Raw genomic sequence first — 10,940 nt, 5'->3', positions numbered from 1 at the left:
CCAGTATCTCTTGAGGCCCCCGTGGAGAGAGCTTGAGTGTAGTCGACATAGAGGGACTAGCTTTTCCAGGGATGACAAATGGCCCAACAGCTGGATAATGATGTCGGATATAGACTGGCGATTTATTCTCCTAAGGCTGGCAACCCAGTCGTCTGAAGGGAACTCTCTTCCAGCCACTGTATCTATGTGCATTCCTAGGTATACCATTGTCTTTTGTATGAGGCTGGACTTTTGATTTACCAAGGCAAAAGAAGAGAAGCTTGTCCCTATGTTGAAAAAATTGTCTCTAAGTTTAAAAGGACCAGTCAAATGCCCTGGTGCCTGCGTAACCTAATCATGTTGGTGTGTACCGTCACCGAGACGAGAGCCAAGACTCATGAATACCCGAGGTGCAGTCGCAAGTCCAAAGCACAACACTTGAATTGGCAGACTGCTGCTGATGGGAAACCAGAGTAACTTTCTAAGTGACTTACTGAAGGGGATCTGAAAGTATGCATCTTTCAAATCTATCGAGATCATGAAGTCGTTCCTCCTGATGGCTTGTCATACCTTTCTCACCATCTCTATCTTGAATAGTGTTTGTTGGACAATTCTGTTGTGATTTGACTCAGAATCGAGTTAGTACCGACTCAGTTACGTAACTGTGAGGGTCATAGTTAACCTACGGTATCTCAGAGGAGGGAAGGAATTAACACACCCACGAGAGGAGTTCTTATCATCATGGATTAAGGTAAGTCAAGATTTTATAAGTGCTTTGTGATGCTAGTGATATTGAACGGCATGCATGCACGTTAGATATCGTTACTAGCAGACATTTGTAAAATAAGACTATACTTCGGGTTGCCGGATAGAAAATTTTACAATTAATAGATTAAGGTTAGTAATAAATATGAATAATCTATTCCTGGTCAAATAATGATTTAAACACAACGCAATTTCTCGATTTATTGAATGAAAGGAACAGAAAAGAATCCTTGGAAATCTGTTAAAGAACCTGGTAATATGTAAACCAAATTGGGGTAAATTTAGGTTTCCATATTTATTGAAGATTCTATATGTTTACTATTTTGAATTCTTTTGAGTAAATATATAATGGTGCCGTGACCAAGATTATTGCGAGTAATGATTGATGATTGATGATTGATAACCGAGTGATAACGCATATATTTAACATTAATATTGGTGTTGATACGTGAATATGTTTGACAGATGTTTTTACCAATATTGCGTGTCATGAGAAAGTGTTTGTTACGTCGGGTTGTTATGACTAGGTTGGTATTGGCAATTTAGAAAACCGTTAACACTGTTTTTTTTTTTTTGTTTTTTTTTGCCGTGAATCATATGAGGAGACTGAAAGTTTTATATGAGTTATACATTTTGAATTGATCAGTGTTAATCGTTGCCACTAATTAAAAACATTTAAGTATGAACATTATTTTCCACTAGTGATTTTTATTGAAAAATAATTTAAAGTGGAAATAATAATTTTGTTAAGTTGTTGAGTTTCGGCAATTCGCTAATAGTTGAAAGTAAAGTTAATAAATTGATTTTTTCCTATGGTGAAATTTTCGAGTTGTGTTAGTGAGTTTGCGCCGACATTGATAATATCGTTGTCGCACAAGGCAGCCATTTTGTCAATGATCGGGTATCTATTGATGGGTTAAACTAGTCTCGGCATTAATTGAGAATAACGTTGTAGCACAGGCGGCCATCTTGTTGATGACCGAGCAGCTAAGTTGAAGTTGTTTAAAACGAAAACTCTATGGGAAAGAATTTAATATAATTGTGTTGTTGAAAATAATGTACATAGGGCACTAAGTAATTATTAGGTAGTTCCTTCATATACCCTTACTTTGTCTATTTTTCTCCTATAGTGAACAGTTTAGTGAATTATTAACAATGAGAGACTACGCATCTTACATTGCATTAGTTATAAGTTGTATATAATTATGGTGATAAGTTTTGAGCTGAATTTCTCTAGAAGTGTGTTAATTAATTGCATTTAATGGGGTGGTTATATATAAAAAAAATTGTTGAAATTGTATATTCTACATAAACAGTTGTTTGTTGAAATTGCTGAAAATTTGAAAATTTATATTAGTTTTAGCTGGTTTGATAATTATCATTGGAAAAATGTCGGATAGAGAAGCTTTGGTGAGGTCACGAGGTGGTTACAATGGTGTAATCACCAAATGGATAAATAGGATAGACTCTGCTATTGCTGCAGGTAATGTCAATACATTGTCTTCAATTAAAGATTTAATTATGAAACAAATGAAGACTGTGCACGACCTGAATGAAAAGATATTAGCTTTAACCACTGAAGAAGATCGAATGAAAGAGGTGGAAGAGCAAGCAGAGTATGAAGTAGTAATTGGGGAACATTGGTGTAAGTTGATCAATGCCATCACAGCGATATCAGGAAACGGTTCTCCTGGAAATCCTCCGACCACACCTAAGACTAATGTTAGATTGCCGAAACTGGATCTCCCACATTTTACTGGAGATGTGTTGGAGTGGAATTCCTTTTGGGAATTATATAATGTGTCGGTACACAAGCGAGGGGATTTAGAACTAATTCAGAAATTCTCATATCTGCAAAGTTTGCTCACAGGAAATGCTCTAAAATTGATTTCAAGATTTAAGTTGGAAGCTGCGAATTATTCACAAGCTATATTTCTTCTCCAAGCCACTTATGGGAAAAAGGATGAGATCAAACGAGTTCTAGTAAGAAGAATACTAGAAATGGAGTCTCCATCTCCTGATTCAGAATCATTGCAATCATTCAGAGCAAATTTTGAATGCTCGATAAGATCATTAGAGAGTGAAAACCTGGAGTTGAATGAGCTCTACACTATTTTGCTTCATGGTAAGTTGCCTAAGAGTGTTAGTGAAACTGTAAAACGCAGATGTGGAGATGACTGGCTTGTATTTGACACATTTAAGAAATATCTAGAAGAATAAATTCACAATCTAAGATCTTTCGTCTCAGCGGATGTAAATAAAGCTGGAACTCTATCAATAATATCTACGTTCACAGTGAATCAATCACAATCTGTTAGACCTAAGAGTAAAGGAAATGTGAATAAATTTAGTTCTCAACAAACAAGAAAATGTGTGTTGTGTGAAGGCGAACACTGGTGGACACAGTGTAAAACTTATGCCAGTAGGGATAAGAAACTGAGTCGTCTTGGTTTTTTACGATTGAGTTTTGTGTGTGCATCGAATAAGCACTTTAGTGTAGATTGTGAAAAGCAAATTTGTGGAAATGGATGCAGATTAAAACATCATTGTGTATTATGTGATAAACAACAAACCAGCGAACCAAGTAAATCAACAACTAAATCAGCAAGTAAACCTAATAATAATGGTGTGCAAGTTGGAACACTTTCCGTAAGTGATCAGAGTCAGAAATCCAGGCAGAGGTCAATTTTACCAACAGCCACAATTGTGTTAAAGGGTAAAGACATTTGGTACGCCTTCGTGGATTATTGGACACTTGTGCGGAACGAACCTTTATCAGAAGGTCAGCAGTTAAGGGCGTACAGTATAGATCTAAAGGCACAGAAAAAATTGCCTTAAGGGGTTATTTGACAAGTAAACCTGTGAACGAGTATGAGACGGTGAGCGTTTCCATACCTTATAAGGGTAGATTGATTATTATGGATTGTATTGTGGTAGATGAGTTACCAGAGTATACTAAGAAATTCAACGTTAAACGTAATTTGAAAACGTTGTGTAGAACCAAAATTTGTCTAGCGGACAAAGATTTCGATCTGCCTGTGGACAAGCAAGCACCCATTGATATGTTGGTAGGCGTTGATAATGTCTATAACATATTACACCCCGGATTCAGAAAAGCTGGGAAACTGATATTGTTACCTACCATATTTGGATATGTTGTGACAGGGTCCTGTAATGCTCCTCCAATGCAGGAAACCCAGGTAACTGTGTTAAAGCTAGAAACTAACGAGGAAGTAATTGAAGATACTCATAAATTTGATAGTGATATAAGGAATTATTTGGATATTTTGTAGAATTTAGATAAAGTAGGTATTGACTGCAATGAATTGAAAGAACATAATCGAAAGGTTCTAGAAGACTTTGAAAGTACCATTGTATATTCTGAAATGAAGAAGCAATATGTTGTGGCCTTACCATGGAAGTCTAATAAGCCAAGGCTTCCATCCAATTTTGGCATGGCGTTGGGCCGGGTTAAACAACAATGTGCAAAATTTCAGAAAGATGAAGCCTACCTGAACCACTATCTAAAATCCTGAAGGATCAGGAGGATAGGGGATTCATTGAAAGGGTAGATAAAAACAATTCTGTTGAAAATTGTCATTATCTAGCATATCATAGTGTACAGAAAGATAGTGCCACCACTCCAATCAGAATAGTTTTTGACTGTTCCTGGAGACAAGGTAAAAATGGATTGAGCCTTAACGACTGTCTGTGGACTAGACCACATATTACGACAGATTTACTCAAAGTCTTTTAGCAGTTCAGGACTAACAACTATGGCTGTATTAGTGATATAGAAAAAGCGTTTCTTATGGTGCAATTGAGAGAAGAAAACCGCAATTACACACGGTTTTTATGGTTGCAAGACCCAACGGATCCAAATAGTGAGTTAATCATATATAGGTTTAGGGTGGTATTGTTTGGTGCTACATGTTCTCCGTTTCTGTTGAATGCCACTATTAAATCACATCTGGCAGCTGTCAGAAACGACACGAGATGTACTGAGATGGTGGATATGATGAAGAGGGGATTATACGTGGACAACCTTCAATTTACCTCCAACAGTGAGGATGAATTGATAAATTTATTTTTTGGCGCAAACAAAATATTTGCACAGGCGCACTTGTATTTAAAGGAATGGACTAGTAATAGTGATCTTTTGAATACTGTCGCGGATGCCTATCGCATAAAATCAGAAGAGAAACAAACCTATAAAGTCTTAGGCCTAAATTGGAACATCTCTAATGATGAACTAACAATAACACCTAATCATCTTAAGACCGGTAAAACAAAACGTGAAATTCTAAGTGCAATTGCCCAAATTTATGATCTTTTAGGAATGCTTATCCCTATTACGATACGAGCTACAATATTCTTACAGGATTTGTGGAAACAGCAGTTGAAATGGGATGATCTACTTTCAGTTCCTTTATTAGAGCAGTGGAATGAGTTGTCCAAAGACTTAGAGAAAAGCCTCAGTATTTCCTTCTCCAGAGGCACTAATCTGGAGAAAGCGGATTATCTCCACATTTTCTGTGATGCTAGCATAACAGCTTATGGTTGTGAGGCCTATCGAGCAGGTGGTAAAACTTCGTCTCTGATTATGGCAAAGGGTAGAGTAGCACCCATTAAAGAGTTGACTGTACCTAAATTAGAATTAATGGCTTTGTTGTTAGGTGCAAGATTGTGTGAATTTATATTTGAAAGTTTTGAAGAAAATAAATTTGAGAAAATAATAATTTGGTCTGATAGTAAAGTTGCCCTGGGATGGTTAGTGACAAAGATTAATTTGCCAGTATTTGTGAAAAATAGAGTATTGGAAATTAACTCTATAACTGCGGAGATAGTCTTTTCTTACGTCCCATCTTCAGAAAACCCTAGTGACTGGATTACTAGAGGAAAAAAGACAGAAGAAGTAAGAAATAACTCCTTTTGGTGGGAGGGACCTCCCTGGTTAAAATCAGAAAACCACACCTATCCTATTGACAGGACATAAGTGAAAGAAGCACAAGCACAGGATGAAGTTATTCAAGTCCATCTTGTAGGGAACAGTGAAAAAACCCATCTGCTGAATTGGGAAAGATTTAGTAGAGTGGATATATTTTGTAAAACTATAGCTTGGATAAGGCGATTTATTCACAATTGCAAATCAACTGGTCGTAGAAAAATTGGAAGTTTAACGCTGGAAGAACTTCAACAAGCTAAAAATAAAATGATTATCCTCTTACAAAGGAAATACTTTCCGGAAGAATATAAAGCTTTGGAAAAAAGGGGTAAAGTTTCAAAATTGACCTTATTAGTAATGGAAGAAGGTCTTATAAGATGCAGAGGAAGATTGGAACATGTCGCACAGGCGGCGGAAATAAAATTCCCAATCTTACAGCCGAAAAGTTGTTTTCTCACAAAATTGATAGTAAGGGAGCATCACTGTTTACAAGCTCACATGGGAGTAAATGCAACCGTGGCAAGTGTGAGACAGGAATACTGGGTCCCACAGCTTCGCCAATTATCCAAAAGTGTAATTCATCATTGTATAACCTGTAAGAAAACACAAGGGAGACCCTACCATGTAAATATTGCTCCACCATTGCCAGAATTTCGGGTGCAGAGAAAACAACCCTTTAGCGTTACGGGGGTAGATTATACAGGAGCGTTGTTAACCAAGGAGAAACATCAAAATCCTGAAAAAGCCTATATTGTGTTGTTTACGTGTCCAGTTACTAGAGGAATCCATATCAAATTAGTAAAGATCTGTCCTGTGATTCGTTTCTTATGGTGTTCCAAAAGTTTTGTAGCCATCAGGGATTTCCTTCTTTAATGCTTAGTGACAATGCTACTACCTTTGTATCAACTTCAGTTTATTTGAAAAGCATGGCAGAAAGTTCCTTAGTACAAGAACACCTGAATGCTATCGAATGTAAATGGAAGTTCGTACCAGTCGGAGCACCTTGGTTTGGAGCTAGATGGGAAAGATTGATTGGTCTTCTGAAAACATGTCTAAAGAAAGTAATAGGTCAGGACTTTCTCAGCTTTAGTGAACTTTCCTGTATTGTGACTGAACTTGAAGCAATTATTAATGACAGACCCTTAAGTTATACTCCAGGAGATCTAGACCAGTTGGATATTCTGACGCCCAATCATTTGATTTTAGGACGTAGATTGAGATCTTTCCCTAGGGAAATCATAGATTGGAAAGATGAAACTAAGGATCCTCTGTATGGAGAAAATGAGGATGTTGGAAAGCAATTTTGGTACATCACAAAAAAATGTGATGACCTGTGGAAAAGGTGGGAGAGAGAATATTTGGCTTCTCTCCGAGAAACTCATCGGGTGGGAATCAGACACGAATCTTGGCCCAAAATGGGAGATGTTGTGTTGATACACGATGAAGGACCGAGAAGTCGTTGGAAGCTCGGTCAAATTGTCAAATTACACGTGGGACCGGATGATGTCTTGCGCATGGTTACTTTAAAACCCCACAAGGTCAAGTAATGAGACTGTTGTCAAGCTATATCCTTTGGAATTATGGCAAGAGACGGTTGTCATATCTGAGAAAACTGATAACAAGAGCACCCGACGGAGCAGGAAAACAGCACAGGCGGCTACTGAGGCCAGAGGAGCCCACATTCAAGCGGGACAATTATAACTGTAAATATTGTTTCTGTTTGCTGGGAGTGCATCGTGACTTAAGATGGAATCACGATAGTGCATTTATAAAGACCAGTAATCAGTCATTTATCTTTTATTTTGTAAGGGAAATATTATGAACATTATGCAGTGTGAGATGCGTAGAAAATTATAATTGTTGTATTGAATTGTTTGTGATAATATATTTCTTTTTGTCAAGTGTTTTTTGAAGAATAAAGTACATTCAATAGTTGTTTGACTCTAAGCAAACGTTAACGAGTTGTTAAAGTTTGTCGTTGGCGAATGAGGGTCGCGCATGCGTGGATCGTCAGTCGTCTTTGAGTGATTTGACTCAGAATCGAGTTAGTACCGGCTCAGTTACATGACTGTGGGGGTCATAGTTAACCTACGGTATCTCAGGGGAGGGAAGGAATTAACACACCCACGAGAGGAGTTCTTATCATCATGGATTAAGCTAAGTCAAGATTTTATAAGTGTTTGTGATGCTAGTGATATTGAAGGGCATGCATGCACGTTAGATATCGTTACTAGCAGACATTTGTAAAATAAGACTATACTTCGTGTTGCCGGATAGAAAATTTTACAATGAATAGTTTAAGGTTAGTAATAAATATGAATAATCTATTCCTGGTCAAATAATGATTTAAACACAACGCAATTTCTCGATTTATTGAATGAAAGGAACAGAAAAGAATCCTTGGAAATCTGTTAAAGAACCTGGTAATATGTAAACCAAATTGGGGTAAATTTAGGTTTCCATATTTATTGAAGATTCTATATGTTTACTATTTTGGATTCTTTTGAGTAAATATAAGAGTCCTGCCTTATTATTCAGTTCCTTTCAAATATGTAAAATTGATTACGTCTGTTCATGAGCATACCAAGTGCAAAGTTGTTAGTGGAGTCCTATCAAATGAATTTCCAGTGAACAGTGGAGCACTCTAAGGGAATGTGTTGTCACCTATATTGTTTATCCTCCTCATAGATTTTGTAATGCGTAGAACAGTTAAGAGATGGTGGCGAAGGACTGGAATGGATTGGTAATAGGAAATTAGCTGACCTACAGTATGCTGATGATGCTCTCCTTAATAGCAGAACACCACAGAATTTGCAATGCTTGCTTACCAGAATGCATGAAATATCACACGAGGTTGGGCTCAAAATAAATAGAAAGACAGAGATGATGAGAACAGAATATGCAATGGAAAAAGAAATATCATTGGAAAGAGAAAGGGTCAACGAGGTAGAATCATGAAGTATTTAGTTACTATGATTTCCAATACAGGGTCATTAGAATGGAATTTGATGAAACATTGAAAAAAGCAAATCTGACAATGGGTAAGTTAAGATAATTTTGGAAATCAAATCACTTGAAATTACATATAAAAATCAGGCTATATATCAGTTAAGTGAGATCTGTGTTACTATATGGACACGAGTCATGACAATGAAACAATCTCCAACAGATTTAGTAGATTTGAGAACAGAGCCATCAGAAGACTATTAGGAGTTAACTGGCAGGACAGGATTAGAAATGAAACCATAAGAGATTACTCGAGTGCCATACGTGTATGAGATCATGGTGAGGGGTAGATGGAGATATTTTGGGCTTGCTCTTTGTACTCCCCATGAGAGATTAGCTCACCAATCATTTATCTGGGCTCCACAAGGCACTAGGAGAGTTGGAAGGCCCTGGCCTACATGGCTGAGGACTAAGAAGCATGAAGATGATGAATGGAAAGAATTTGTATTAAAAGCTCAAGATAGAGACGATGGGGTAAATCTAACCAAAGCCCTTTGCGTCAATAGGCGTAAGAGGAGATGACGATGATGATTCAACATCTGACCATAGCCATGTAATTAACCAGCTAATGGAAAAATCAACAGAATATGACAAACCACCATGCATGAAATTTCTAGACTATGAGAAAGCTTTTTATTCTGTCAAAACTTCAGCAGTTATGAAACCCCTTCAAAGATAAAGAATAGATGAAGTTCATGTTAGAGCACTTAAAGATATCTATACTGGAAGTACAAAAATCCTAAACTATATAAAAATATTGAGAAAATCCCAATTGAGAAAGGAGTTAGACAGGACGACCCCAATCTTTCCTAAATTATTCAGAGCATACTAGAAGTTTTTAAGAATTTAGATTGGGAAACTGTAGGCAGTAATATTTGTGGGAAATGCTTTGACGCCTTAGGATTTGCATATGACATAGTTGTGTTTAGTGAATCCTGGGAGGAATTGCAAAAGCCGATAGAATATTTTAATAGAGAAAGCAAAACTGTAGGACAAAATGAATATGAGTAAAACTAAAAATATTTACTAAAAATACATAGGGAGGTCAAATAAGAGTTATGAACGAACCTCTTCCCCACGACATGAGACCAAAATTAAAAAGGATAAGAATGGGGTGGACAGTTTTGGCAAACAAAATGAGATTATGAAAATTAAAATGCAACTTTCACTTAAAAGAAGAGTATTTAATCAGATGGTCCTACCAGTGTTAAGTTATGCATCAGAAACTTGGAGCCTTACTGAAGCCTTAAAATATGAGCTAGTTACAACTCAAAGAGTTATGGAAAGAATAATGATTTGAATAACACGGAGACAGAAAAAGAGCAACATGGATAAAGAGCAAACTAAAGTAGAAGATATTCTCAACAACATGCAAGAAAAGGAAATGGACACGGCCAGTGCATATAATTGGAATGACAAATGATAGATAGACATTAAGAATAACAGAATGGGTCCCAAGAGATTGTAAAAGACGCAGGGGAATGAAGAGAAGAGGATGGATTGGTGAGCTAAGAAAATTTGCGGGTATAAACTGGCATAGCAAGACCATAAACAGACGGGAGTGAAAAAAGCATGTTTGAGGCTTTTGTCCAGCAGTGAACTAGTTACGACTGCTGCTGCTGATGATAATAATGACAATATTCTAAAAATCTTTGTATTTACTATTCTTGTAATCATGTCGGCAGGATTAGAAAAACCTCCTCCTAAAATTATGTCGAACATTGGCATCGGATCAACTGCACAGTTTTAGTTTTCTTTGCCCACTTAACAATCCTGGTGACTTCATCATTTATTATACCAAAGGTCGTTAGTTTTATCCGTGTATCTGGAGTAGCACTAATCTGATATGGAACATTTGTGAATTATCTCATTACCTTTTCTATTTTTTAAAGAATTCTAGAATTTAATAGACAGTTCAGACCAAAATCTAAACAAAACATACAGTAAGACTTTTATTAAGAGTGCAGCCGATGCATAAAATTTTTACAGCTTTGTTCGCTTCTAAGACAGCTACAAATTATGTGCTTGGCCGTTCATTATGATCATTACAAACAGGATAAATCGGATGCAACACCTACGCGTTTAGTTAGAAAACGATCTAGAAATGAAATCATATCCCCTTCCTTTGGTATATATCTTTTTTTTTTCTTTCGTCATATTCAACCTTTGCCCAAAAAGACACGTCATTATTACGTCATCTCTCTTTACTGACCAACAAATTCATCTACCCCGCCACCGCCTTCAT

At 36.8% G+C, this 10,940-nt stretch overlaps 4 protein-coding genes across 4 annotated transcripts; all 4 read left to right on the top strand.

Moving 5' to 3' along the window:
- Window positions 1-2,133: 2,133 nt before the first annotated feature.
- LOC137626195 (uncharacterized) lies at window positions 2,134-4,280 on the top strand. The gene is made up of 4 exons (XM_068357270.1): window positions 2,134-2,869; window positions 3,041-3,526; window positions 3,682-3,944; window positions 4,038-4,280. The coding sequence occupies exons 1-4, from the start codon at window positions 2,134-2,136 to the stop codon at window positions 4,278-4,280; spliced, it is 1,728 nt and encodes a 575-aa protein (XP_068213371.1).
- A 470-nt stretch (window positions 4,281-4,750) lies between these two features.
- LOC137626194 (uncharacterized) lies at window positions 4,751-5,740 on the top strand. Its single transcript, XM_068357269.1, has one exon. It carries the CDS (start codon window positions 4,751-4,753, stop codon window positions 5,738-5,740), a length of 990 nt encoding a protein of 329 aa, XP_068213370.1.
- Window positions 5,741-5,956: 216 nt separating this feature from the next.
- On the top strand, window positions 5,957-6,562 carry LOC137626193 (uncharacterized). Its single transcript, XM_068357268.1, has one exon. It carries the CDS (start codon window positions 5,957-5,959, stop codon window positions 6,560-6,562), a length of 606 nt encoding a protein of 201 aa, XP_068213369.1.
- A 53-nt stretch (window positions 6,563-6,615) lies between these two features.
- LOC137626191 (uncharacterized) lies at window positions 6,616-9,706 on the top strand. The gene is made up of 3 exons (XM_068357267.1): window positions 6,616-7,232; window positions 8,678-8,730; window positions 9,561-9,706. The coding sequence occupies exons 1-3, from the start codon at window positions 6,616-6,618 to the stop codon at window positions 9,704-9,706; spliced, it is 816 nt and encodes a 271-aa protein (XP_068213368.1).
- The last annotated feature ends 1,234 nt before the right edge of the window (window positions 9,707-10,940 follow it).

Source organism: Palaemon carinicauda, chromosome 33 (genome assembly GCF_036898095.1).
Source record: "Palaemon carinicauda isolate YSFRI2023 chromosome 33, ASM3689809v2, whole genome shotgun sequence".
Lineage (NCBI taxonomy): Eukaryota > Metazoa > Arthropoda > Malacostraca > Decapoda > Palaemonidae > Palaemon > Palaemon carinicauda.
Note: the sequence above shows the minus strand (reverse complement) of the source record. Positions and strands in the feature narration are given on the sequence as shown.

Bases quoted from the DNA above. Each gene is read 5' to 3' on its own strand.
- LOC137626195 (XM_068357270.1), top strand. From the start codon at position 2,134: ATGTCGGATAGAGAAGCTTTGGTGAGGTCACGAGGTGGTTACAATGGT. The intron at 2,870-3,040 runs GTAAGTTGCCTA...CTACGTTCACAG, and splicing joins CTACACTATTTTGCTTCATG to TGAATCAATCACAATCTGTT. The intron at 3,527-3,681 runs GTCAGCAGTTAA...GTATTGTGGTAG, and splicing joins GAACGAACCTTTATCAGAAG to ATGAGTTACCAGAGTATACT.
- LOC137626194 (XM_068357269.1), top strand. From the start codon at position 4,751: ATGGTGGATATGATGAAGAGGGGATTATACGTGGACAACCTTCAATTT.
- LOC137626193 (XM_068357268.1), top strand. From the start codon at position 5,957: ATGATTATCCTCTTACAAAGGAAATACTTTCCGGAAGAATATAAAGCT.
- LOC137626191 (XM_068357267.1), top strand. From the start codon at position 6,616: ATGGCAGAAAGTTCCTTAGTACAAGAACACCTGAATGCTATCGAATGT. The intron at 7,233-8,677 runs GTAATGAGACTG...TTTCCAATACAG, and splicing joins TTAAAACCCCACAAGGTCAA to GGTCATTAGAATGGAATTTG. The intron at 8,731-9,560 runs GTAAGTTAAGAT...GGGAAACTGTAG, and splicing joins AAAAGCAAATCTGACAATGG to GCAGTAATATTTGTGGGAAA.